The sequence below is a fragment of the Euphorbia lathyris genome, chromosome 9, assembly GCF_963576675.1.
Source record: "Euphorbia lathyris chromosome 9, ddEupLath1.1, whole genome shotgun sequence".
Lineage (NCBI taxonomy): Eukaryota > Viridiplantae > Streptophyta > Magnoliopsida > Malpighiales > Euphorbiaceae > Euphorbia > Euphorbia lathyris.
In genome coordinates, this window is record NC_088918.1 from 22,955,714 (window position 1) to 22,981,826 (window position 26,113).

Sequence of the window (26,113 nt, forward strand, 5' to 3'; positions counted from 1 at the left end):
CTTCCGGGACAACGTTGGCTGCGAGATAATTTGCGATATCCGCATACCATGGTGACATGACACTTTTTATTTGATAGAGATATTCATCTGGGAAATCATCTCGTATACCGACAGTGTCACCTATAGGACAGTTTTCATCTTCGAGTTGTGATAGATGATCGGCGACAAGGTTTTCTACTCCCTTTTTGTCTTTAATTTCTATATCAAATTCTTGTAACAATAAAACCCATCTAATTAGACGTGGTTTTGCATCTTTCTTAGCAAATAAATATCTTAAAGCTGCGTGATCGGTATAAATAATAACTTTCGAACCTAACAAGTATGACCTAAACTTATCACATGCAAAAACTACTGCTAACATTTCCTTCTCGGTTGTGGTGTAGTTTAATTGTGCACCGGACAGTGTGTGACTTGCATAATAAATGACATGAAGTTTCTTATCCTTCCTTTGACCTAAAACACATCCGACGGCTAAGTCACTTGCATCACACATGATTTCAAAAGGTAAATCCCAATCGGGTTTAGCAATAATAGGTGCACTGACTAAAGCTGTTTTCGAAGTTTCGAAAGCTTTAACGCAATCTTCGTTGAAGTCAAAGGTCGAATCTTTCACTAGTAAATTAGTAAGTGGCTTGGAAATTACAGAGAAATTTTTAATAAATCTCCTGTAAAAACCTGCATGTCCTAAAAACGACCTTACTCCCTTAACAGTGGTTGGAGGGGGTAATTTTTCTATCACTGAAGTTTTTGCTCTATCCACTTCTAATCCTTTTTCAGATATTTTATGACCTAAAACAATTCCCTCGTCAACCATGAAATGACATTTTTCCCAGTTTCATACTAAATTTGTTTCTTCACACCTAGACAGAACTTTATCCAAATTTTGTAAGCATGAATCGAAAGAATCTCCATAAACGGAAAAATCATCCATAAAAACTTCCATGATATCTTCAATGAAATCATTAAAAATCGCAGTCATACAATGTTGAAATATTGTTGGTGCGTTACATAGACCAAAGGGCATTCTCCTATATGCAAATGTTCCATAAGGACATGTGAAGGTTGTTTTGTCTTGGTCATCCGGGTAAATATATATTTGAAAGAATCCGGAGTAGCCATCTAGAAAACAATAGAAAGCATGACCAGCTATCCGTTCGATCATCTGATCAATGAAAGGTAGAGGAAAATGGTCCTTCCTAGTTGCTTTATTAAGGTTCCTATAATCTATACAAACCCTCCAACCGGTGGTGGTTCGTGTAGGTATTAATTCACCTTTGTCATTCCTTACAACAGTTATGCCTCCCTTTTTAGGTACACAGTGGACTGGACTAACCCATTCACTATCCGAAATAGGATAAATGATTCCATTGTCTAAAAGTTTAGTAATCTCATTTTTGACTACTTCTTTCATATTCGGATTTAAGCGTCTTTTCCTATCCGCTTTAGGTGGCTTATCTTCTTCTAAGTGAATTCTGTGCATTACAATACTAGGATTAATTCCTTTTAAGTCTGAAATTTGTCATCCCATACTTCCTATTCTATTTCTAACAACTTCCTTCAATTTTTCTTCTTGAACCTGTGTTAGTTTGTTAGAGATAATTATAGGTAGAGAATCGCCTTCGCCTAAGAAAGCGTACCTCAAATGGTTTGGTAATTCCTTAAGTTCTAATTTAGGTGGAATAACAATTGAAGGCGGAACTGGTCCATCTTCTCGAATCAAAGGCTCTGGGTCCTTTTCTTCTAATTCTTCACTCATTATAGGTTCTATTATTTTTTCTTTTTGAATAATATCATTAACACATTCTTCAATTAAATCAAGTTTCATACAAGCGAAATCCTCCATAGGATATTTCATTGCTTGGTTCATATCAAACTCGATCTTATCTTCTCCTATTCTCAAAACTACTTTCCCGTCCGACACATCAACTAGAGCACGTCCCGTGTTCATGAACGGTCTACCAAAGATTAGTGGACAATTAACGTCATATGCAAAATCTAATATAACGAAATCGGTAGGAAAAATAAATTTGTCAACTTTAACTAAAACATCCTCGATTATACCATATGGTCTTTTAGTGGTTTGATCCGCTAATTGCAAAACCATATTGGTACGTTTGATATCTTCTTCTAAACCTAACTTATTAAAAATAGATAATGGCATCAAGTTTATACTTGCTCCTAAATCACAAAGACAACTTGGGAATTCAATATCTCCCAACTTACACGGAATAGTAAAACATCCGAGATCTTTGAGTTTAGTGGGCAAATTACTTGACACGATTGAACTACAATCTTCAGTTAGCGAAATGAATGAAATTCCTTCCCAACTGATTTTCTTTGAAATTAAATCTTTTAGGAACTTACCATAATTGGGAATTTACGTAATCGCATCCATAAACGTTAAATTAATATGCAAATTTTTAAGTTTGTCTAAAAATGTTAAAAGTTGTTTGTCATAGTCCTTATTTCGGACTTTGTGTGGAAAAGGTGGTTTGGGTACAAAAGTTTTTGTACTTGAGTCAATTGGTGTATCTTTTTGGTTTAATGTATCTTCTTTGGATTTTGGTAAACCAGTTCCTGGTAAAGTTGAATTTCCGGGCATTTCCGGACCTAAGTAATTTTTCCCTGAGCGAAGAGTGATAGCCTTTACATGCTCTTTCGGATTTTCTTCCGTATGGCTGGGAAGACTTCCCTCTTTGCGGGATGGAATTGATTTAGCGAGTTGTCCAATTTGAACCTCCAAATTATGGATGCTAGATGATTGGTTTTTAATAAGCTGATCGAATTTATTCTCGATCCGTTTAAAACCATCGTCGTGATTACTTATTTTTCCGCTCATAACATCAATAAATTTATCGATCTTAGAAGATAAAGTGCTAATCGTATCTCTTGATTGATTTTGATAATTAGTGGTACGATTTTGATTAGCATTCGTATTATTATTATTATCTCTCCAGTTAAAGTTAGGATGATTTCTCCATCTAGGATTATATGTATTGGAATAAGGGTTATTAGTTTGGTTTTGCCCTTGGACAAAATTTACCTGTTCAATTTCTCTCATACCTTCATAATCCACATCCGTTTGGATTGGCTTACCATTAGGATCGCACGGTGCCATAAACCTATCAATTTTGTGCGATAAGGCAGAAAATTGGGCTTGCAACATCGCAACTGGATCAAGATTCACTATACCTTTTACCGATGACGTAGTTGAGGATGTTGGTTTCGCCACTGGTACGTGTCCACGCTCCGCGGGCCACATACTACTGTTGATTGCCATTTCCTCCAAAAGTTCTCTTGTTTGGGCCGATGTTTTCTTCATGAATAGCCCTCCAGATATAGCATCTAATGACCTCTAGTTGTAGGATTTAATCCATTATAAAATGTTTGCATTAAAAGTTCAGCGGGCAATTGGTGGTGTGGGCATAAACGTTGAAGTTCTTTAAAACGTTCCCAAGCCTCATAAAGAGTTTCATTATCATTTTGAGAAAAAGATGTTAACTCTTTTATGACTCTTGCGGTTTTTGCTAAAGGAAAATATTTTGATAAAAATGCTTGGGCTAATTGCTCCCAAGTTTCAAATGTTGCGGCTGGCATAGAAGTTAACCATTCTTTGGCTCGATCCTTCAAAGTAAAAGGAAAAAGGCAAAGTTTGATTGCTTCCGCAGTCACATCTGTTATTTTAAAAGTGTCACAAATTTCTAAGAAATTTGTCAAATGGGTGTTAGGATTTTCGTTAGGCAACCCAAAAAATGTTACGTTATTTTGCAACATATTAAGCAATGCTAGCTTAATTTCAAATTGGTTTGCATTTATTTGGGGTCTAACTATGCTGTTTGTTACACCGGCCACTCCTGGCCTAGCGTAATCCATAAGTGTAGCCATAATTTCTGGCTCGGTAACTCTGGTTTTTATTGGAGTTTTGTTTTTGTTTTTCTTGTCTTTCTTGTTCTTTTTAACCGTTTTTTCAATTTCTAGGTCTAGCGGTTTTGGTGGAATGCTAGAACTTCGAGAACTGCGCATGAACTTGAAATTTCGCACGAACCGAAAACTACCTTCAAAACAGAATTTGAAAAATAAATAAATTAGTAATTTGAAATAAATAAAATATAAAAGTTTAAATAAGTATGAATAAATCTAGATTCGAAATATAACATGAAAAATCTAAATTTTTGTTAAAAAAAATTTTGGCGTTCCCCGGCAATGGCGCCAAAAACTTGTTGAACGATTTCCGCAAGTGCACGGTATACGCTTGTAGTAATAAAAGATATCGAACCCACAGGGAACGCTTTTTAACGAAAACTTATTTTGAATCAGTTAGATTTACTTTAAGGTTTATAATATGTAAAATCGTTTAATTGAATTTGGTTTTGAAATTGCTATAGTAAGAATTAGATTAGAGTATGACGAATGTTAGAAATCACTTCTGATTTAAGGATAAATTTACAAAACAGAAACGTTTAGTTCTTTAGAAAAGTGAACAAATGTATTCGTTTGCATTAAGCAAAGAAAACAACTTTAAACTTTGTATAAATTATAAAAATGAAATAAACGTTGATTCCTCTAATTAAAAGGCTTTGAACTGCAGTCAATCCTCCTACGGTCGGGTTAGATTGCTACTTTAACCAAATTAATACTCTACTGATGATATCAATTTGCCTAAGTGTTCAACAAAGTTTCCTTGTAAAGATTTTGAATTCAACTACGTTTTAATGAAAACATCAGAACTCACTTCGGATCATTTACCAAAGTGATACATAAAAATCTATCGAATAGAATGAACTTTATTAGATGAAATATGAATTTGATACAAGTTTAGAGAGAACAAGAAGCATGGAAACTTTCGACGACTTGCAAGTGAACGGGTTATCAATCCTTTCCTTGGGTTTCGTTAGAGTTTGTCAGGCTCAGGGGCGGATCCTCTACTAAATCTTCTCGCTGTAACTTCGTAATAGAGATACAATCGGCTACTACCAAAATGTAAACTAATATGAACAAATCTAAACGCTACTGTGTTTGTAATTATTTAATAAACAATGTGTGTATATCATATTGCTTTTTACAGAATCGAACTTCTAACTCTGAATCGCTTGACTCAAAATTTCTACATTAATTCTATACTAATCTTCTCCTCAATTTTCTATATCCCAACTCTCCATCAACTCTTTATTTATAGATGTTGAAGAGTCGTGATTGAAGTGTCGTGTCCGTTGTGGAGGGTCGTATCCTATGCGAAGGGACGTTTCTATCCACCCGAACGAACGCGTTTTGTCGAAAACGAACGTGTATGAATAGCTCTCCAGGAATTTCTGAACTTACCGAGAATGTAAATTCTCGGCCGAGAATGGGAGAGCAAATATTTATCCTTCGAAAATGGTAAGGGAAAAGTCTGGCGACGCGTGTCGCGACCGAGAATGGAGGATTCTCGGTCGCGACACGGAGTAATTTTCGTTGTCTTTGACTTCGTCCTCGTCCTCGGTTTGGCATATTTGATCTTCGTCGTCTTTGACTCCTTTTGTAGGGTTTTTATTCTGTTTTTAACCTCTTTTCGTTCCTATTTGGATTTTACCAAATATTTAGGTATCTTGCAAGAAAGAAACATATTCAGAAGTAAAAGTACGCTAAACAGGTATAAATAGTATGAATTCGAAGCAAACTGATGTAAATATTAATGATAATTTAGGTATATTTTGGGCTTAACAATAAGCTTAACGTAAAAATGAATGAATATGTTTACCTTGAGCTGAGCTTGCTATATTTATACTGATGTGGAACTGTAGGAGATGGTTGTAGATTGTGGAGTAGAGTGGGTTACACTTCTCTTGTTGATTTACTAATAATTTTGAGAATTCAAATAAAATTAGGATTGAAACTTTGCGGGACGAGATGACAATTTTAGAAATTAAAAAAACTAGCTTTTAACTACGATTGTATATATATTAAAAAAAAGTTCCCACAATTGCGTTTATATTAAATAGTAAAGAATTTTTTTTACCTCACCGGATGTGATTTAAACACATGACTTCTTCAATCATAGCTACAATCCCAATTACTATGATAGGGCTTTTCATCACCATAAACTTATTAATGATAAACAATACTATCATATAAAAATATATTTTTTAAAAAAATAAAATATTATTGAAATTATATTGAACGTCCATAATTTTATTTTAATAATTTGTTAAAATTAAAATATCAAAACAAAACTGTACACATATTACTATAATATAAATGTAATTATTTCATTAATATTATTATTTTCAAACTCTTTTTCTCAATTGTCCTTTTCAACTCAAATACAATTTAGAATTCATTAATTTCTAAATAACAATCCAAACTCTTATAGCTTTAAGGTCTTTGATGAAAATGTTACACGTAAAACATTTAAAAATTACACAATTAATGTTTTTACTAATAAAAAGCAACACATAAATCATTTTACTAATAATTTCAAGAATATAAATACAGTTTGGATCAAAACTCAGCAGGTCATGACAGACAATTTTAGAGATTAAAAAAATTCATCTCGTCCTATGGAGAATTCTTTTACCCATTAGAACGTAACCCCTACATAGATGTGGATTTAATTTTTCATTAGTAACCTAATAAAATATAATTAAATGAAGAAAATTTTGTGATAAGAAATAAACAAAAAAAAAATTAAATCTAGAATAATAATACAAAAAGAAATTTCATAAAAAAAACACACACACAAAGAAATAAAGATCAACCTTAACATTTATTTAATAAATACAGATTTAGCCTTAATATATAATGGTACAAATATAATTTTAACGTTTTCAAGTAAGATCAAGTTTAATTATACATTACCGAAATTTTGAAAAAGTTAGGCTAATTGTTGTTTAACTGTTATATCAGACTTTCCAAACAAGTTGCCGATAAACTGAATCAGTTTCGTACTTTTTTTTTTTTTGTAACTATATTAGTAACATAATAAATATTTTAGACAACTTGACCAAGATTTTTTGATTAATTTATATGTGGCGGTCTTAGTTGATTTTAATCGATTTTTTTGTAACTGTGGTAGTAACACATTAAATATCGTAGATATAATTGATGTTTGGAAAGTCCGATATAACAGTTAAATAAAAGTTAAACTAGTATTTTCAAATTATTGGCACCGTAGAACTAAAATTGATACTAGTTAAGAACGTTATAATTAAATTTAAACTATTTTATACATTAGGATAAATTTGCACTTCATTGAAAACGCTAGGTCAAATTCGAACTTTATTAAAAAACAATCTTAACTACTAGTTTTAATTATTAATCAATGGTTCAGTGAAACAATAATGAAAAAAAAGTAATTAAATCCATGCCATTAGGAAAATATATTAAAGCACAGGTTTTCAAATTCACGTTTTTTATAACAATAAAAATTAAAGAAAAAGAAAAAACTATGTAGAATTACTTAAGGTTAAAATAGTCTATTTAACTAATAAAAAAAAATCTATCTATTCTATCTTTTAAATTTCTATCCATCTATCTTTATTGCTTTTTTTAATGATTTGATGTACCAATCATTTTTATGGATTTATTATGGAGAGAGAGTATTTTTAAAAAATATGGACAACCATTTATTATAGAGAGAGAAACATGTCTTTAGATAACCTGATAACTTATTGGTAACCTGCTATAGTAGGTCACTTATTCAAAATATAATAGTCTCCATAGATGGAGACTCACCATTGAGAACTCTTCCATATATATATATATATATTAATTTCCAAAATACATTATATAAAATTCATATTCTTAAAAATTAACATTTTATGATTAAACCATAATAAAATACTCAAATAATACTCTTAACCAAAAATGCAATTTAAAATATCGTAAGCTTGATATAAACATTTTTTTCTCGAATACCATACATTGTAAAACTGTATTAAAATACTTAATACCAAAACTTGTGTTCAAAATAACCGTAAATCAATAAATACTTCATAAATCGTATATGAGTAACTAATTCATAAACCATATATCAATAAATACCTCATAAATCGCATATCATTAAATACTTTATAGACTGTATCCATCCGAGAGATAATCTCCATATGTATCAATCCCCACAATATAATATAATCGAGATATCTCATAATTTTGCCTAACCCGCATGGTCTTACTTAACACTTCTTTGCCATACCCGACAGGTCTTTCAATTTTTCTCACTAAATACGGACTTTAATAAAAACCACCTATCCGGATTACTCTTGATGGATACTAAAAATATTATATCATAAAATTATAACATGCTCAAATCTCTTTTCACAATCAAATTTCATTATTATTTCATAACCTTAAACCATATACCATTTGGCTTCCGCAAAAGAACCACAATTATTCAAATATTCTCTAAAAATTGCTCAAAATACAAATTCATTTAAAATCAAATGCTCCTTTAATATAACTAAAATCAGAAATATATATATGTAATTATATATACATACATATATATATATATATAACTCATAAATCAACATCATAGAGTTTTCCAAATACTTTTCTTCAAATCAATTCTTTAAAATATCAAATCTTACACAACTATTAATCAAATATACTAAGTTCATCAAAACAAAACTCAAATAATGTATACATAAATATATATTATAGGTTGAAATTGGCATGCAAATACATATATAATTACTTGAACTTAACTTTAAGCTCATGTTAAAAACTAAATCATAAAAACTCCAATTAATCAAATGCATGCCAAAAATCACAATAAAATTTTAATTTTCTGGAAAATATAGAGTTATATATATATATATATATATATATATATATATATATATATATATACATAAAAACTCAAAATGGTAGTTGATAGTTACTTACATTAGCCATAATTGAGAAATAAACACATTAAGGCTTAAATCTGCCCCTCTAATCAGTCTAGCTCGAACCCATCATAAAAAATTCCAAATCAAAATCACACTGACTACAATGTGTATTAGGATGTCTAGAAGTTACTGTAAAAAAAAATCACCTCGATCCGACGGTTCAATATCTAGATATCAATGTATGATTGAAGTTTGATGGGTTTGAATGTATGGAGAAGAAATGAGAGATGAATATGAACATAGGAAGGAATGTTCAACTCGAAAATTACAGCTCAAAATCACTAGTTTTGAGGTCCAGTTTTGTGGGATTTGTGTTCCCAATAAAAGAATATATCCCTTTTGGTCCCTCTAAACTTTAACTTCTTTTAAAACTTATCCTAAATTTTTAATTTTACACTTAAAGCTTGAAATTAGTATCCAAACTATATCCATAATATCCAATTAACTCTCCAATCAATAAATAAATATAGTGTAACCTTATATTAGGGTATAATAACTAAAATTAAGGACACGGATGTGACATTAGCTCTCCAACCATCATTAAACCGTATTCTCATTTTGATGAATACGATTTTTCTCCCACAAATTTGATGTTGCATCAAAAAGTTTGATGTAACATCAAATAATAGTTTATTACTATCTTTTTAATTTTTTATTTACTTATATATTCAAGAATTAAAATTGTTTAAAACCACATTTTCATGGAGCCACCATTTTCTACTAAATCAATATTTTCGAAGCTGAATTTTTCTTTTCCATTTTGTTTTTCCCTGGGCCTTGTGCCTTCTACCAAAAAAAAATTGAAGCTTTTTTTGTAAAATATATATATATATATATATATATATATATTCGAAGCTTTTTATTTTTTTTTTCCTAACCAAACAACACATACATAATCTCAAAACCAAAAGGTCCAATAATTAAAATTGTTTAGAATATTATTTCCATTAGCCTTACAATGGAGAGTTATTTGTTATTGGAGTGGTCATCTTGATCAACAGTAAAATGTGTTAGTGAATTGTAAAGTTCATGTTCTGCAATATACAGCTTTTTAAGTTCAAAGGCCACAATGAAAGTAAACAAGGGTTATATACTATTAGAGTGATCGTTTTAATAAAAGGTAAAGTGAGTCATTATGTTAATAAATTGATGTTGATCAAGATTAACGTCTACATGATCTCAAAATCTAAAGGTTTAATAATTAAAATGTTTAGATTATTATTTTCATTAATTCTATAATGGAGGATTATCTATTATTAGAGTCATTTTGATAAATAGTTAAATGAATCATTATGCTAGTAATCTGCAAAATCTGTAAAGTTCAGGTTGGTCAATATACATTCTAATAATTGATAACCCTTATTATATAGCTAATGTAAATAATATTTTAAACTATTTTAATTCTCGACTCATTATATTAGTAACCGTAAAGTTAAAAAAGCATAATATTTATATTTTAAGTTGAAGGACTGTAATAAAAGTAAACATGAAAATTTGGGACTCATCGTGACTATTAGTGTAATTTAAATTTACCATATGATGGAAAAAAAACAGTGTTGTTAGAGGCATTTTTATTTTGTTAAATCAAATTACGGAAATAAAATAAAAAAGTTGGGCATTCCGTGTTTGAGAATCGGTTGCTAATTGTTAGCAGAATTTTCAATTTGACTTCTAAACTAAAATTTTAAAATTAATCAATACTTCAAATTATTAAAATCATTAATTAAGTTCTTAAATTTTAAAAAAATTATTAATTAAATCCTTATTATATTTTAAAATAAGAAATAAGAAAGTGCGACTATTTGATATGAAATGTCATGATTTTCGATAAGAAATCATGAAAGATGGAATCCCAATTGATGATTTTTAGTTGCTTCAAGAATTTGATTGATAATTTTGATAGTTTAAAGTCCAATTGATTTTGAAGTTTTAGTTTAAATGGATGATTTTTAATTGCTTCAAGGACTCAATTGATAATTTTAATAGTTTAAAGTCCAATTGATTTTGAAGTTTTAGTTTAGGGACCTAAATAGATATTATGCTTTAAATCAAATTACAGAAATAAAATAAAAAATTTGGGGCATTCCGAGAATCGAACTCGGGACCTCTCGCACCCAAAGCGAGAATCATACCACTAGACCAAATGCCCTCGTGATGATGGATTGATATTTTTATATAATATAATGTATATTTTTGATGTTTTGCAAAAGCTGGCTAATTTCGATTTGGAAGAAAAAAAGTTAATTTGGATATGGGCAAACTGTTAAGAATTATGATAATTTTATATAATAGGTTAATTATATTTATCGACCACTAAATATTAAAGATTAAATGAAATTTATAATTATTTATCTTATAACGATAAATCCTTTCGGTGTTTTACTTTTATTTTGTTCGAGTACTTCTGATACGGGTTGATGAATATACACGTAGGTAGAAGTGGCAATTATTTGGCTCATATCGTATTTGTATCGTGTCAATTTCGGATTAGTGTCAAAATGAGTAAATATTAATCCAATTCAAAAAAAATTGTGTCATAATCGTATTAATCTAATCGGATTAGTGTTGATTTCGTATCGTATTTTTGGATCACATATAATTTTAGTATTTACGTATATTAATGGTGATTTTTAAAAATATAAAAAAATATGGTATTATTTTTTTAAATATTTTATATGGTTTTTGAATTTATATGTTAAAACAAACTCATCCAAAAGTCCGTTAATATCATGTTAGAAGATCATTTAGGGCCCGTTTGTTTTACCTACTGTTTGTTGTTGTTGTTTGCTGTTACGGATTGCTATTTGTTGTTGCTGTTTGCTCTTGCTGCTAAAGTTTGTTGTTTGTTGTTTGCTGTTTGCTGTTGAAAAAAGCTACTTTTCCAAAAAGCAGAGATTATCTGTTTTTGTAAAAAACTGCTTTTCGGTTGTAAAAGGCAAACAGGATATCACTAACCAAACACCTAATGTTGCTTTTCAGATATAAAAGGTAAACAGGAAGTCACTAACCAAACACATAAAACTCTCCTTTTTGAAGTGAAAAAGTAAACAGTAACATGAAAAGGAGCAACCGAACACCCCCTTAATATGTTTATAACAATATAAGAGGTTCAAGTTGTGTTTTCAAATAATAACTATAATTTTATTATGTTTATTAATAAATATGACAAAAAAATATGAGAGACTATAATAATAATTTTAAATATCCGTATCATTTTTAGAATAACATGTCAATTCTAATGAAACCTAAATTTTTTTATGCGAATTTCGAATCAATCCAAAAATAATATATTATCTATATAAATTAAATCTAAATACTAAAACTGCGAATATTGTCTAATTTAAGTCACTACTTTTTTAACATAAGAATTAGAGATATAGATTTTTTGCCGTTTTTTTTTTACATTTTTAATGTGATTAAAATTGGTTGACATGTCAGCCACCTAACATTCTCCTGGCATTGATTTTTTTTTATTTTTTTCGAGAATAACAAATATCGAGATGAGCTTTTCATTGTACAATAATGAAGGGTATTGTTAAATACCGCCCCTAATTTCCGGTTCACCGATACCGCCCCTAATTTCCGGTTCACCGCATTGTTTTGACGATTATACTCTTGCCAATTTTTTTCCCCTAAAACCTTCAAAACTCTCTCTAGTTTTCTCTCCCGAGCACAAATCCCGGATTTGAAAAAAATGGATCAAAACATTCCCGAAGACAATGAGTTCGAACACGAGGTAATATTACGAGAATTAAAAACGTTATTTAGCATTTTTTTATTTTTTTTTATTTGGTTTTTGCCTGGGCGGGTGACGATTACCACCCGTTCCTTAGGCCGAACGGATGAACTACCCGTTCGGCCTAAGGAACGGATGATAATCGCCACCCGCTCCACCCATGGAACGGGTGGTACGCGCCACCCGCTCCACCCATGGAACGGGTGGTACGCGCCACCCGTTCCACCTTTGGAACGGGCAGTACGCGCTGCCCGTTTCCACTTATAGTGAAACGGGTAGCCTGCCCGTTCAGGCCAATATGGGCAGAAATTGCCCCGAATTAATTTTGAACGGGAGAAATAGTCCCGAAGTATTTTTTTTTTGTAATTTTAATGTCAATTTTTCGTATATTCAGGTACCGATAGAAGATTGGAACCCCGATAACATTGATTATAGTTCGCGTTTCATAACGGATACCGTTTTCCCCTCCAGTCAGGATGTTATTGATTGGGCAAAAAAAATAGCCATTCAGAATGGGTTTGAGCTTGTAATATCTTCGCACAAAAATGGGGGAAAACAAAAGTTGTTGCGCTGTTCACGGGGTGAACGATATAGAGGTGTTGTGAAAAATGATGAAGATCCTGCAATTAGGAAAAGTAAAACTAAAGCGTGCCGCTGTAAATTTCAGATTAAAGCCTATCAACATGCAGACCTTTCGGGATGGGGGATAAAGGCTAAGGCTGGGTTAACTGGAATGCATAACCATACAATGCGTATGTAGCCAGAGGGAAGTCGGCAAATGAGCGGACTCAGTATCGCATCTAAACAAATTGTGCGTGATATGTCTTCAGCTCAAGCAAAGCCTTGTGCTATTTTAGCAGCAGTTAAAGAAAAATACCCAGAGGACAACTCAGTAATTAAACACATATATAATTACAGGGACAAAATGAGGAGGGACGCGTTTGAAGGTAGAGACCTGGCTAGTCAATTCTACCATATTGCTGTGGAGAACAAATATGTCCATTACACACAGACTGATTCAGGTGTGATAACGCATGTGTTCATGGCACATCCAGAGTCAGTTGATATGTTTAGGACTTACCACTGGTACATCGGCATTGATTCAACGTACAAAACAAACAAGTACAAAATGCCCTTTGTTGAGATTGTTGGGATGACGCCATGCAATAATAATTTCAAGATAGCGTATGCTGGTGAGTTTCCAATATACTCACTACACATGCTGTGGTTCTTATGTTATATGTATTACATGCCTTTTGAATTTGCTCTAGAGGAATGGTTGAACAATTTGAATGAAGGAAATATTCCTAGTTATATTCAAACATTTCTGAAGTGGTTTATGCCTATTGATGACTGGAAAGCTATGTTCGCCAGACTACTGCGTGATAATCAGAGGGGAATTATCCCTAAAAAAAATTTCAACTCCATCATCTTTTTAAGATGGACAGAGTCTGAAATTTCTCATGAGGTTCATCGAACTTATCCTTACTCGATCGTGAAAAATTGGGATCGCCACACATCATGCATCAAAATGGTCATCTCGCCAAATGGCATGTGAAATGATGACGTGTCTGGCTGCCACCGCTCTACAAATGCCGTGATCAGAGCAGCATCTATGTGACTGTGCATAATACCAGGTAAATGGAACAAGCCAGATGACTCGATACGCGACTGAATCGTCCTGGAAGAACCACTGTACCATAATCTCAGCTTCGTGCAATACCCTGATCTGGTATGACACCTAAGGACGCCCCTATCCTGACCGGCCCATATAGCACATGCAATATGTCCCAAAAAGCTCGAGATCACAGCACCATCAAATGGACCTCCGGGGACGGGGTCCTTCACAACTCAGTCATCCTCTACACTCCTTGATCGCTTGCTGCTACCTGAAATTACAGCAAACGGTTTACATTAAATTTTTGGTATATTTTTCAATAATCACGATTAACACAAATACAAATAAACACATTTTTTAATTTCTCTTACCAGAAGAAGATGCTGCGGTAGAAGAAAATCTTCCGTCTCGACCCCTCGTCACGACGCCACGATCTATGGGGATAGTATCAGCACTAGGACGATGCATAGAAGCATCCCCGTCCATGTCTATATCAGTCGCCTCATCCTGTCCCTCAGCACGCTCCGCCTGTGCAGCATGTGCCCTCCGGGCGTCCGCCATGAACCGCTGCTGCTCCGCCCGGTCCCGCCGAGCAGATGCAGTAACAGGACGTGAAGACGTGCGTCTAGGGTCAGCTCCCTCCTGATCCTGTAATATTATTTATTTAGTATATTCAATTTAACATAATTTTTTTTTATATATGTTCGGGTCTGCCTACGCCCGGTCCGTACAATTTTTAAAAAAAAAATTCAAAATTTGCCCCTTTTTGGCCTGGGCGGGTGGTTTACACCACCTGCCCTAAGGGCCAAACGGGTGCGGCGCACCAGTCGGCCTTAGGGCCGACCTGTGCGCCGCAAACGTTTGGCCCTTAGGCCAAACGGGTGGCGCATGCGCTCCACCATAAGGTGGAGCGCATGCGTTGTACGCGTTCCACTTTAGGTGGAACGCGTACGACGAGCGATCCACCGCATGGTGGATCGCATGCGCCGCGCGTTCCACCTTACGGTGGAGCGCGTGCGCCGTGCGATCCACCATACGGTGGATCGCTCGACCCGCACCATCTCCACCTACGGTGGAACGCATAGTTCATGCGTTCCACCGTAGGTGGAGATGGTGCGGGTCGCCCACCTACGTCAAATTCTGGGATTTTAATCCCGAATTTCAGCCCGATTACTCACGATTTTGAAATTTTTTTTATGGAAATACTTACCGTAATACCCATGTATCCTTTGCCGATGCCTCCTCTTTGTGCCATCTCGTTTTTGGTCGGTTTTTTTTAGAATGGAAAATAAGTTGAGAGGATTTGGAATATTCAAAACTTATGTTTGAAATAATGAGAAGGGCAAAAGGGTCAATACAGGGCGGTGAACCGGAATTTTAGTGCGGTATATAGTCGCCCACATAATGAATTATAACAATTAGCCAGAGTACCAATCCAGCCCTGCTGTTCAGTGGAAGCGGCGGAATTGAACGCAATCCGTGAAACATAATAACAACGTTCTAACTCTTTGGGTCGAATCTGATACTAAAGGGGTAATTGACGTGTTGACGAAGGGTGTTATCCCGCTTTCGGCTCTACACTATCTCTACCTAGAGGTGATGGAGTCGTCAAAAAGTTTCATTACTTGTTCTTTCCAATTTGTTAGGCGTGAGGGAAATAGAGTAGCACATGAGTTAGCAAAATGGGCCAGGGACTGTCCAACACCTATTGTTTTACTTCGTGACAGCCCAAGTGTTGTTTGGCCGTTAATTTGTAATGATGCTTCAAGTATTTGATTAATGCAATTTCCGTTTCAAAAAAAAAAAAAACTAAGGACAAAATTCCATCAAAAAAAAACTAAGGACAAAATAATATAATAAAATGTAATATTTAACTGTCCTAATACATCATTAGCCCCAAATCGTGTTCCATTAGCTCTCTAAACTTGTTTAAAATAACATATTGACCACTTTAATTTGTTTAACGTGATATCTAAGACCTCTAAACTTGCTTATAATGATCAATTAGTCCTTGAAATTGCTTAAAGTGAAACATTTCAATTTGTTCGAAACTAATTTTATTCTGTCAAGTAGACTTAAGAGATTGATCATGTCACTTTAAGCAAATTCAGAAAACTAACGATGCACTATAAATTCAGGTCAATCAACTATGTTTACCAAGTTGAGGAACTACCAATGTAAGTAGAATTTCTACCTCAGAGGCATACTTTTATTTTGTCTCACTCTTTTTATTGCAGAAGAAATGTTAAAACCTTAATATCCAATTATAAAACAAAACAAACGAAATGAGTAACATTTTGTTAACTAAAATTTAACTAATTTGGTAAGGAAAAGTTTAATGGGACAATAAAAGATCAATAACTCAATGCACCAAGATCGAAATGATCAAGAGCCTCGGATGCTTTTTGCCGAAAAAGACTGGGGGGGCAAAAAGAAGTGTTTGTGAAAGTTACAACTAACCTCCTGCATGCAAAAGATCAAAGGGAGCAATTTGGCAGTTACATTGGTCAAAAAGGAGGTTAAAGCAACCTCCTGCATAACAAAATGTCCATTTTTTTCAATCAACTAAAATTATAGGACCAGAAATTGATGAAGGATCAAGCTGCCAGTACCCCTTCAATCTACTGTCTTGATCTCCCATATGAAAAGCTAAACACTGATGAGAAAATCTCGAAACAAAATCTGGCCGTCGTATCTCCATTCTAACACTTCTTGTTCCTCTCGGCGACACGAAAAAATGCTCACTGTGTTGCTTCAAAACTACTACTTTCACACTCTTATTATTATCTTCCATAACTTCAACAATATCACGTTCATCTCTTCCATCCGTATCATTCCTTTTCATTGCCCAGATCTCGCCTTGTTTTGGCCAAATTTCATATGAGTCCTTCCCTATCAGCCGAGCTTTCACCTGATGTGAAAACGCAGTTAGAGGAAGCACTACCGGTTCAACATCGTTAAATTTGAATATTCCGCAAGATGCAGAAGGTTTTGTACGTTTTATGTTTTTGAGCATTGCCACGTGCAATCTGAAACCAGACGACGCATCAATCTTTTTCACTTGACCATAATTTCTGGGTAGCCCATCATCTTCGTCACTGTGCAGAACCCATATCTGGTCGACTTGAAACTTATCCTCAGATTTTTCCTTCTTGAAATCGTAGGGTTTGACTTCTATAACTCTAGAACCAGAAGACTTTCTGCCTTTCGGGGAATTCCCCAAACTTCCAACATTCACACGCAAATATACTTTATCTTCCGGCTGACAAGAAGAAGAACCTGGTTGTGCGTGACCATTATATTTGCTTGCTGCAGCATGCTCATTGATATCTTCTGCTGTAAACCGACTTCCAGATATTTGACTTCTACCCTTGCTCAAATCCCGTGGAGATCTTCTAGGTGTGAAGGTCTCTGCTGTAAATTTGTTCTTCTCCAGTTTTTTACGAACTGGCAACTTCGCATTAGCCTGACAAGCACTAACACTTTCTGGTTGAGTTGGAGTTAGTTTGCCACGGCTCGCAACATCATCACCATCCTCTTTTTTTGCCTGTTGAGCTGCATCTGCAGCATTGCTGTTCTTGCATGGGCCGGTTGATGTTTCTGGAGATGTCCAATTTTTAGCACCACTCTCGAGATTCTTAGGTGAGGGAATCTCATTAGTATCTACTAACTTGCCAGACTTGAAAGGCAGAGCAGCAGTATCAAGTTCATAAGACCCAGCAGGAACACCTTCTCTTTCCTTCCCAGTCAATTTAAATGAGGGAATCTGATGAGAGAACTTGTACAGTTCATTGGGTCGCATAGTAAATGTGAGAATTTCGTCGCGTGCATCAAGCTGAAAGATACTGATAAATCCCTTTACCTTCCTTAAATAAGCAACCCCAATGCCAACATCCTCAACAAAATCAGTCAAAATCTCCACAATATCAAATTCGTAAGGGGGTCCATGATTACTTGGTTCTGCACTCCACTCCAAGTCCCAATTCTTAAAGAGAGCCCAAGTTTCCCCCTTCTTAGGATATACCAAATAATAGTCATTGAGCCCAACATCCACACAAGACATCACATGAGAGAACATCAAGTTATCTTCAGCTATTTGTGTGTCTCCATTCTCAAACCTACCACAAGCAACAGGCAAACCCGAATCAGACCATCTTTGCTCAGCTTCATGTTTTGACCTCGTCTCTAGCCAAGTTATCTCTAACTTGAACCCAGGAGTGAACACTTTTCTGATTCTTGCATAAAATCTCGGCATGCTATCAAGTGTATCATAAATAGCCCACACTTGATTGACAGAAAAATTGCTTTCTTCCCTCTCTTTCTCAAAATTACTAAAGTCAGGATCAGGAATTACACAGACGCCTGCATTAGGTGCTTCATTTGAATTTAACTTGTTTGTGCCAAATTCGGATTTCCCATCGTTGTTCTCCATGTGTGTATCCGCCTTTCCTGACATGACAGCTTCCTCCACTTTGGCCTTGTTATCTCTAGTTTTGCTTTTCCTGCTTGATGGTCTATCATCCTGACTAGACTTCGCTCTCTTTTTGCTCTCTTTATTATCTCCATTCAGAACAGTAGTAAAACCAGCTGAAGGACGATCTCTTTTAGATAACCTACCATTTCCACTAGCTTCTTCCATCTCCTTATCAGGCACAATTGGTGAACTATCCCGCTTTGATCTTTTTGGAGGAACAACAAAATCATCATCATCTAATTTTTCCTTGTGGGAGATGTGAGGCTTCTGCCTCGAAGGTCTCTTAGGTTGATGGGCATCACTGAGTTGAGCTTTCTGTGCAGAAAGATTGGTGCCATTTTTCTTAGTAAGCACATCTCCACTCCCACCACTAGTGTCTTTCTGCAAAGACTCACTGGATTTCTCTGCTGGATTCTTCAATCTCCTTTTTTTCGGTCCGTCTGCATTTTTTGATCCCTTAGTCTTAATTACATCAGGCGACCCTGGACCACTTCTTTTTGCTGCCTCTGCATCCACATGCCCATTTACTTTTTCTTGAGGTTTAGAATCCTTACCTATTCTAGATGCAGTTTCTGTTTTTACCTCTTTGGATTGAAAAGTCCCAGCAGTATCAGCAGCTCTTCCAGCCTTGGGCATGGGGTTGAAAACTCCTGCTTTTGTAAAATTCGTAGCAGAAGGCATTCCTGCATTTTTTGAAGCCACAGAGTCAGAGCGACCCCGATTTGGAACACTCTTTTCATTGACATATTGAGGCGGAATCCCCATATCAAGAGCAATGAAAGGCTGACGACAACTTTGACAACTCAACAATTTCTTCTGATATTCTCTGTGGTATTGGTACCAAATATCACAAGTGGGGCAGCGTGTCCAGAATATTTGTTGCTGGGGCTGCTGATACGAACGCGAGCTCATGTATTGAGAAGCATTATGAATATTTTCAGCATCTGCATTCTGTTTCTTGTTAATGGTGTTCTGATTTGACTGATCAGGCTTTGGTTTAGCTGGTCTGGATGCACCTCGACACCTCATGTCATGTAGAGAACGTTTGGTTGGGTCTGTAAGCACCTTATTTGCTTCACAAATCAGCTTGAATGCTGCCTCTGCACCAGCAAACTTATTCTTGTCTGGATGCAACAAAAGTGCAAGCTTCCTGAATTGCTTCTTGACAAGAGATTCATCCGACAAGCGCTCAATTTGCATAATCCCGTACCAATCCATTTCTGCCCCATATAATTTTTTTTCTGCAGAGCAATGAACATTGCAAACCATCAACAGTTGGCCAATGTTATCAAGATCAGGATAAAGCCGCTGTGCCTTAATTCCAATCCGTTGTGCCCCTAGAAAATCTCCCTTTTGCAATTTACTTTCTGCCATTTCTTTAGCTCTAATAGCCTCTTCTTTGTTGCACTCCATGGTTTCTTACACTGAAAAATATCCAATCAGCTGTACCCCTCTGTGAAATAGAAGACAGCCGTGTTTAGTCCAAAATTTCCACAAATCTTGTTCTTACCAAAGGTAGAACAATAATAATATTAAAAAAAAAACATTTAAATAACCACCTGAAATAATTCTTCAGAACAAAGATGCGAAGCACATGCCTTTAACCATGGAACTAAAGATTATCCCCAACAGCAACCAACTATTGAGTTAACTCAGGAATAAAAAGTTCCACACCTGCATCCTGTGTTAAAATGCAACACCATTAAATGGCAGATTTTAATAAACGCAGGAGATAATGCAGCGAGGAGTTTCCAGAACAAAGTAGACTCCAATCTAAACAGAGGAGCATACAAACAGTAGGAAAGAAGCTTATATAGAGAAGAATAGTCAAAAGGAAGCATAAGATGTACCAATCAAAAAATAGTATTTGATTTGTGGGACAATGCAGGAAAATAAATGTAAATCACAAACTGAACCTAACAGCAGTGAACTGGAATAAATTGCTTAGCTACAGCAGACTAAGATCTCATAGCAACTAAGCACACCCACATAAACTTACAGAAATGTTTCGCTACTATCACAGAAGGTCAGGTGTGCCAAAGAAAATAAATAAGTTCCAGTATTAGAACCCAGTAAAATAAGAAGTATATTTTTCAACTAACAGGGGAAGCTGCTACAACACGGAACTTACCTAAAGAAGTGTTAGGTTACAGATGCAAAAGACAAATAAGATCAATTTTTGCCAAAAACCACAGTTCTTCTATTTCAGTTCCACTTGGCAACTAAACTACAAAGGACATTTTCTGACTAACAACATGCCGAAATCTATTTCGTCTATTAATGTATACATGTCATTGATGCCATATAAACATAAAACAAAGGTGAATTCAAGAGTTCATCAGTGACGTTGCATCAATAGTGTAGATTAATGAGAGATAAAATGAAAGCCAAGTTAGCTCTTTGGCTTGTCATTTTAAGCATAGAAGAGTTGATTTTTGGCATGAACTTATTCATTTGTCGATAATTAAATAATCCATCATCGTATCAGTTTAGTAACCAATAACCATTGCTGTTTTGCTTCGGAGGAGGTAAGTAGAGGGATAAAGTAAAACCGCCATTTTGTTTGAGATGAGAGTTTCTTTTAAGGAGGCAGGTTACTTCTAATTACATTTAATTACCTTAATTAGTTTAAAACCCCCCGATACACTCCTCCCAAAGCAATCTGCAAAATTAACTAGTAAAATACAAACTTCTGCACCAAAGATCCTCCCGAAATCACATATTCCAGCCTAAGCATGGTATACAAATAAGCAAAAACGCAAACAAAGATTTCAAACGGAACCCAAAATTGTTTGACAACAAAGAATCCAATTTTGCAGTAAACCAGAACCCTAGATCAACAAAAGAGACGATAAAATCCAGAACATTATGCAGACGCATGCAAGAAAATAGAAAACTTCGCAAAAGAAGCAAAATTAACAGTACAGAAACCCTAGAAAAATAGAAGGAGAGACTGAGGGATGGTAACTTACTTCGACGGCGAGCAATAGATTGTGACTGTTAATCCCTATTCTGAAAGAGGAACGCGATAAAGAGAGAGAGAGAGAGAGAGAGAGAAGGATTGAAAATGGAAGCGGGAAGATGAGCGAAAATATTTTTTGGGGAAAGGTAAAGGAACAGTCGTGAGAGATGCGCAGAAAGAAAAAAGCCCCTCAATTTGTACAAAGTTTTTGTTGATTTGGCAAAAAAATTTCTACCAAATTTAGAGATACTCATATAGGAATTTTTATTATATGCCAGGCAATGTACAGTCAATAATTTAATTTTATGTGAATTTTTAAATTTTTAATTAATTAAATATTTAATTCAAAAAAAAATTAATTAAATATTTTTTGATAAGTAAGTTGTTAGAAAATTTCTCTTATTCGTTCCCCAAAAAAAAAAAAATCTCATATTGCTATATGTTGAGTAAGAAAATTAAGTATATGTTTGGTAAGTAAAGGTAGACTTTTATTCTAGGAAGGATGAATGAAAATGCATATTGAAGGATTTATTCTATAATATATATATATGAATCTAAAATAATATAGAAATTAGTGTATTTCTTGTAGCATAGATTTCTTACAAAGTTTGTAGCAGAAACGATCTTGTATGGTCACGCAATTTTATGGTTATCTCGTATGTATTTCCCATTTCCATAAAGAATTTGTTTCAATGGGAACAAAAAAAAACCCGAAGAAGTTTCATATATGGGATACAGATGGAGAATTTTTTATTACCCCAAAAATTAAAATAGCGACAAAAAAAGGGGAATGCTCTTCCCATCCCGCATAGATTCGACCCCTAAAATTACTAATAAAATTATATATCTTTTGTAAGTATTAATGTTAGTTTTTATATTTAAATCTAATTACAATATTAATTTAAAAAGTATATATATTATGGGTAAATAATTGTGGTGAAGCTATTAGCCTAGTGGTTGAGAGCTTACATATGCCTTTGGAGGTCATGGGTTCGAATCACATCCGGGTCTGGTGGAGATTTTTCTTTCTTCTTTATAAAAAATGGGTAAATAATTTATTAGTCCTACTTTTTTTACGTAATACATTGTTTCTATTTTGAAAAACACATTATAAGGTCTCTAACTTTTTTTCAATATTAACTCTTTAGTCATTTTGTCTATTTTTTTTAGATTTTCACTGAACATATCTTAACTTTTAAGACAGTCATAGTATAATACAAAATGGATATGTTACTCTGTTATTTTCTGTCTGTTTATACCAAATATAACGGTAAAAAAATCTAAAAGAAATATACAGAAGGACCAAAAGATTAATAATGACAAAGGATATTGACCTTATAATGTGTTTTCTGAAATAAGGGGACTAAACAGTATGTCAAGTAAAAGTGAGGGACTAATAAATTAATTTTTTTTTTTAATAAAGGCTGGGTGATACCCAATATTATTAAAAGCAAAAGCAAAAAATTAACAACAGAGCATCCAGAAAACAACAACTAAACAAAACGGAAAGAATCCCTACCTAAAGCATTATCGCGAAGGAGAAAAGAACAAAAATCCGGAATTCCATCCCGCCAATAAAAATCCGAACTAACTCTACCAAAATCAGCCAACTTATTCGCAACTTGATTACCTTCCCTGAACACATGAGAAAAAAACTACTTCCATCTGTAACATATGCTCCATACAGTTCTGTCAATCCACCCTCATAGTCCACGGAACCATCAATCGAGAACGAAACAGATGCACAACATAAGAAGAATCATTCTCAACCCAAAGCTTGCGCCACCCATGCGAAAAAACATAAGAAATTGCAAATAAACCCGCCTGAAGTTCAGCCATGTGCACTAACGCACAATCCAGCGGAAAAGCATAAGACCCCAAAGAACCACTCATGTGATCCCTAAAAACCCCACCACAACCTGCCAAGCCAGCCACAACGGAAGCATCAATATTTGCCTTAACCCACAACAGCGGCGGTGGTTGCCAACGAACCGCAATAATCCAAGGTGCACGATTGTATCTAGGCTGCAGACCCAAATTCAATAAAATATTCCTCTCCACCACTGAATTACAAATGGTGCCAAAACCAAGAGAATCCGCACCTCTAATAGCCGCCCAAAGTGAGCGCAAACACAAATGAATATTAGGAAACTGCTCACCAAAAATAAAATCATTCCTGGTTTTCCAAATCACCCAAACTGCATTTACAATTGCACAATACCACAAACATCTTATTTGAGAGCTAAAATGATGAGCAAAAGCATGCTAAATAAAACCTGATAAACAAAGTGTTAGATCCAACCGACGACCAAAAAGTAAAGAAACGATGACCCAAACCTGCATAGCAAACGAATAATGAACCAATAAATGATCTAATGACTCACAATTACAACAGCACAGCGGACAACGAGAAACAATTTGCAAACCCCTAGCTCGGAGAGCATCTTGTGTTGGAAGATAACCCAAAAATGCACGCCAACACACCATTGAATGAAAAGGCTGGGTAAAAGGCCGCCAAATCCCCGAAAAAACCGAATTCACTGCAGAAGGAGGACGAAGCCAAAGATAAAAAAAGCCTAGCAGAAAACACGCCATTGCTAGCAGGCCGCTAGAAACAAATATCATCAGACTGTGCGCTGCCCCGGATATTATTAATTTGTTGAGCAAGAGCATCCGGGAGGTCAGGAAGGTCATGCCAAACCTCATTAGAAAAGAAATCAGAAACTTTAGTCGAAAGGTTCGATGGCAGTGAGATGCCAAAATGATCCACAAGTGGAGGAAGAATCCAGTCCGAAGTCCAAAAGAACAAATCAGACGAATTACCTGGAATCCAAAAAGAATGATCACGAAGGACCCTATAAACAGACCTAATAAAAGCCCAAATCGTGGATGGAAGAACCCGAGAACGAAGCAAGCCAGAGCCCCCCAAAAAACGTGACCTAAGAGTCTTAAAGCAAAGCGTATTAGAAGAGATCAAACCCCAAGCCATCTTACCTGAAAGTTCCAGATTCAAAGTTTTCAAATGCTTTAGCCCAAGCCCCCCCCCCCCCCCTCCTTCATAGGCTTGAAACAAGATTGCCAAGGGACCGAAACTAACTTCTTTTCAGAAGAAGACCCAGTCCAAATAAAATTCCGCATACCCCTACTAATCCTCAACAACAAACTAACAGGCCACTTGTAAACAATCAGCGAATGCACCATAGAACCCGTAACAGCAGAATTAACCAAAGCAAGCTTCCCCGCCATGGAAAGAGATTTACTAGCCCAACAAGAAAAACAATTCAATACCTTATCCGCCATTCCCGCCAAGTACCGAGCACGCGGAGCACCACAGAAAATAGGAAAGCCAAGATATTTAAAAGGAAGATAACCAATTTTAACACTGATCAAACCAGCAAGCCGCAAACGACGTCTGTTGGTAATCGAATCTCCAAAAAACACCTCCGACTTTTGCCATCTAACCACCTGCCCCGAAAGAGTCCCATAAGTAGAAAAAATCTGATTTAAAACCCAGATTAGCCATGCTAGCACGACAAAAGGTGAGAATATCATCCGCATATAATAAATGAGATGGCAATAATGAAGAAACTGAATAACGCATTAAGGATAAGGAACCATCAGAAACTCTACTCAAAATTAGCCTACTCAAAAAATCTTCTGCCAAACCAAATAGAATAGGTGAAAGTGGATCTCCTTGGCGCACACCCCTATAACAAGCAAAATACCTGTTACTGTCCGAAGCAGACAGAATTGAAATACGAGCGGATGAGAGAATATTAAGAATCCAATCTCGAAATGTCAGAGAAAACCCAAAAGCTTGAAGAACCTCCAATAAGAATTTCCAATCCAAAGTATATAATGCTTTCCGAATATCCACTTTCAAACCCATATTCCCCCTAAAAAACCTTTTATTAAGCGAATTAACACCCTCAGAAGCCAAAGCAATACATTGGTGAATTTGCCGACCTCGAATAAAACCAAACTGATTATCCGAAACAATTCTCCCAGTAAAAAAATTTGGCAAAAAAAATTCTACTAAATATAGAGATACTCATATAGGAAATTTTATTATATGACAGTCAATAATTTAATTTTATGCGAATTTTTAATTAATTAAATATTTTTTAATCATTAAGTTGTTAGAAAATTTCTCTTTATTCTCCAAAAAAAAAACTCATATTGCTATGTTGAGTAGACTTTTATTCTAGAAAGGGTGAATGAAGTCAAACAAGAAAATAAATATTGAAGGATTTATTCTATAATATAATATATATATATATATATATATATATGAATCTAAAATAATATAGAAATTAGTGTATTTCTTATAGCATTGATTTCTTACAAAGTTTGTAGTGGAAACGATGAGCTACGATCTTGTATGGTCACGCAATTTTATGGTTATCTCGTATGTATTTCCTATTTCCATGAAGGATCTGTTTCAATGGGAACAAAA

General features: G+C 34.7%; 1 protein-coding gene and 2 non-coding genes across 3 annotated transcripts; 1 reads left to right on the top strand and 2 right to left on the bottom strand.

The window, feature by feature from the left end:
- Window positions 1–3,409: 3,409 nt before the first annotated feature.
- LOC136207583 (small nucleolar RNA R71) lies at window positions 3,410–3,516 on the top strand. Its single transcript, XR_010676717.1, has one exon. It is a non-coding gene; the product is annotated as a small nucleolar RNA R71 (small nucleolar RNA).
- Window positions 3,517–10,944: 7,428 nt separating this feature from the next.
- TRNAP-UGG (transfer RNA proline (anticodon UGG)) lies at window positions 10,945–11,016 on the bottom strand. The gene has a single exon. It is a non-coding gene; the product is annotated as a tRNA-Pro (tRNA).
- A 5,500-nt stretch (window positions 11,017–16,516) lies between these two features.
- LOC136205536 (uncharacterized) lies at window positions 16,517–21,875 on the bottom strand. Its single transcript, XM_065996176.1, has 3 exons — window positions 21,668–21,875; window positions 20,255–20,376; window positions 16,517–20,148 (listed from the first exon to the last, which is right to left on the bottom strand). Exon 3 carries the CDS (start codon window positions 20,106–20,108, stop codon window positions 16,779–16,781), a length of 3,330 nt encoding a protein of 1,109 aa, XP_065852248.1. The 5' UTR covers window positions 20,109–20,148; window positions 20,255–20,376; window positions 21,668–21,875; the 3' UTR covers window positions 16,517–16,778.
- Between the last annotated feature and the right edge of the window lie 4,238 nt (window positions 21,876–26,113).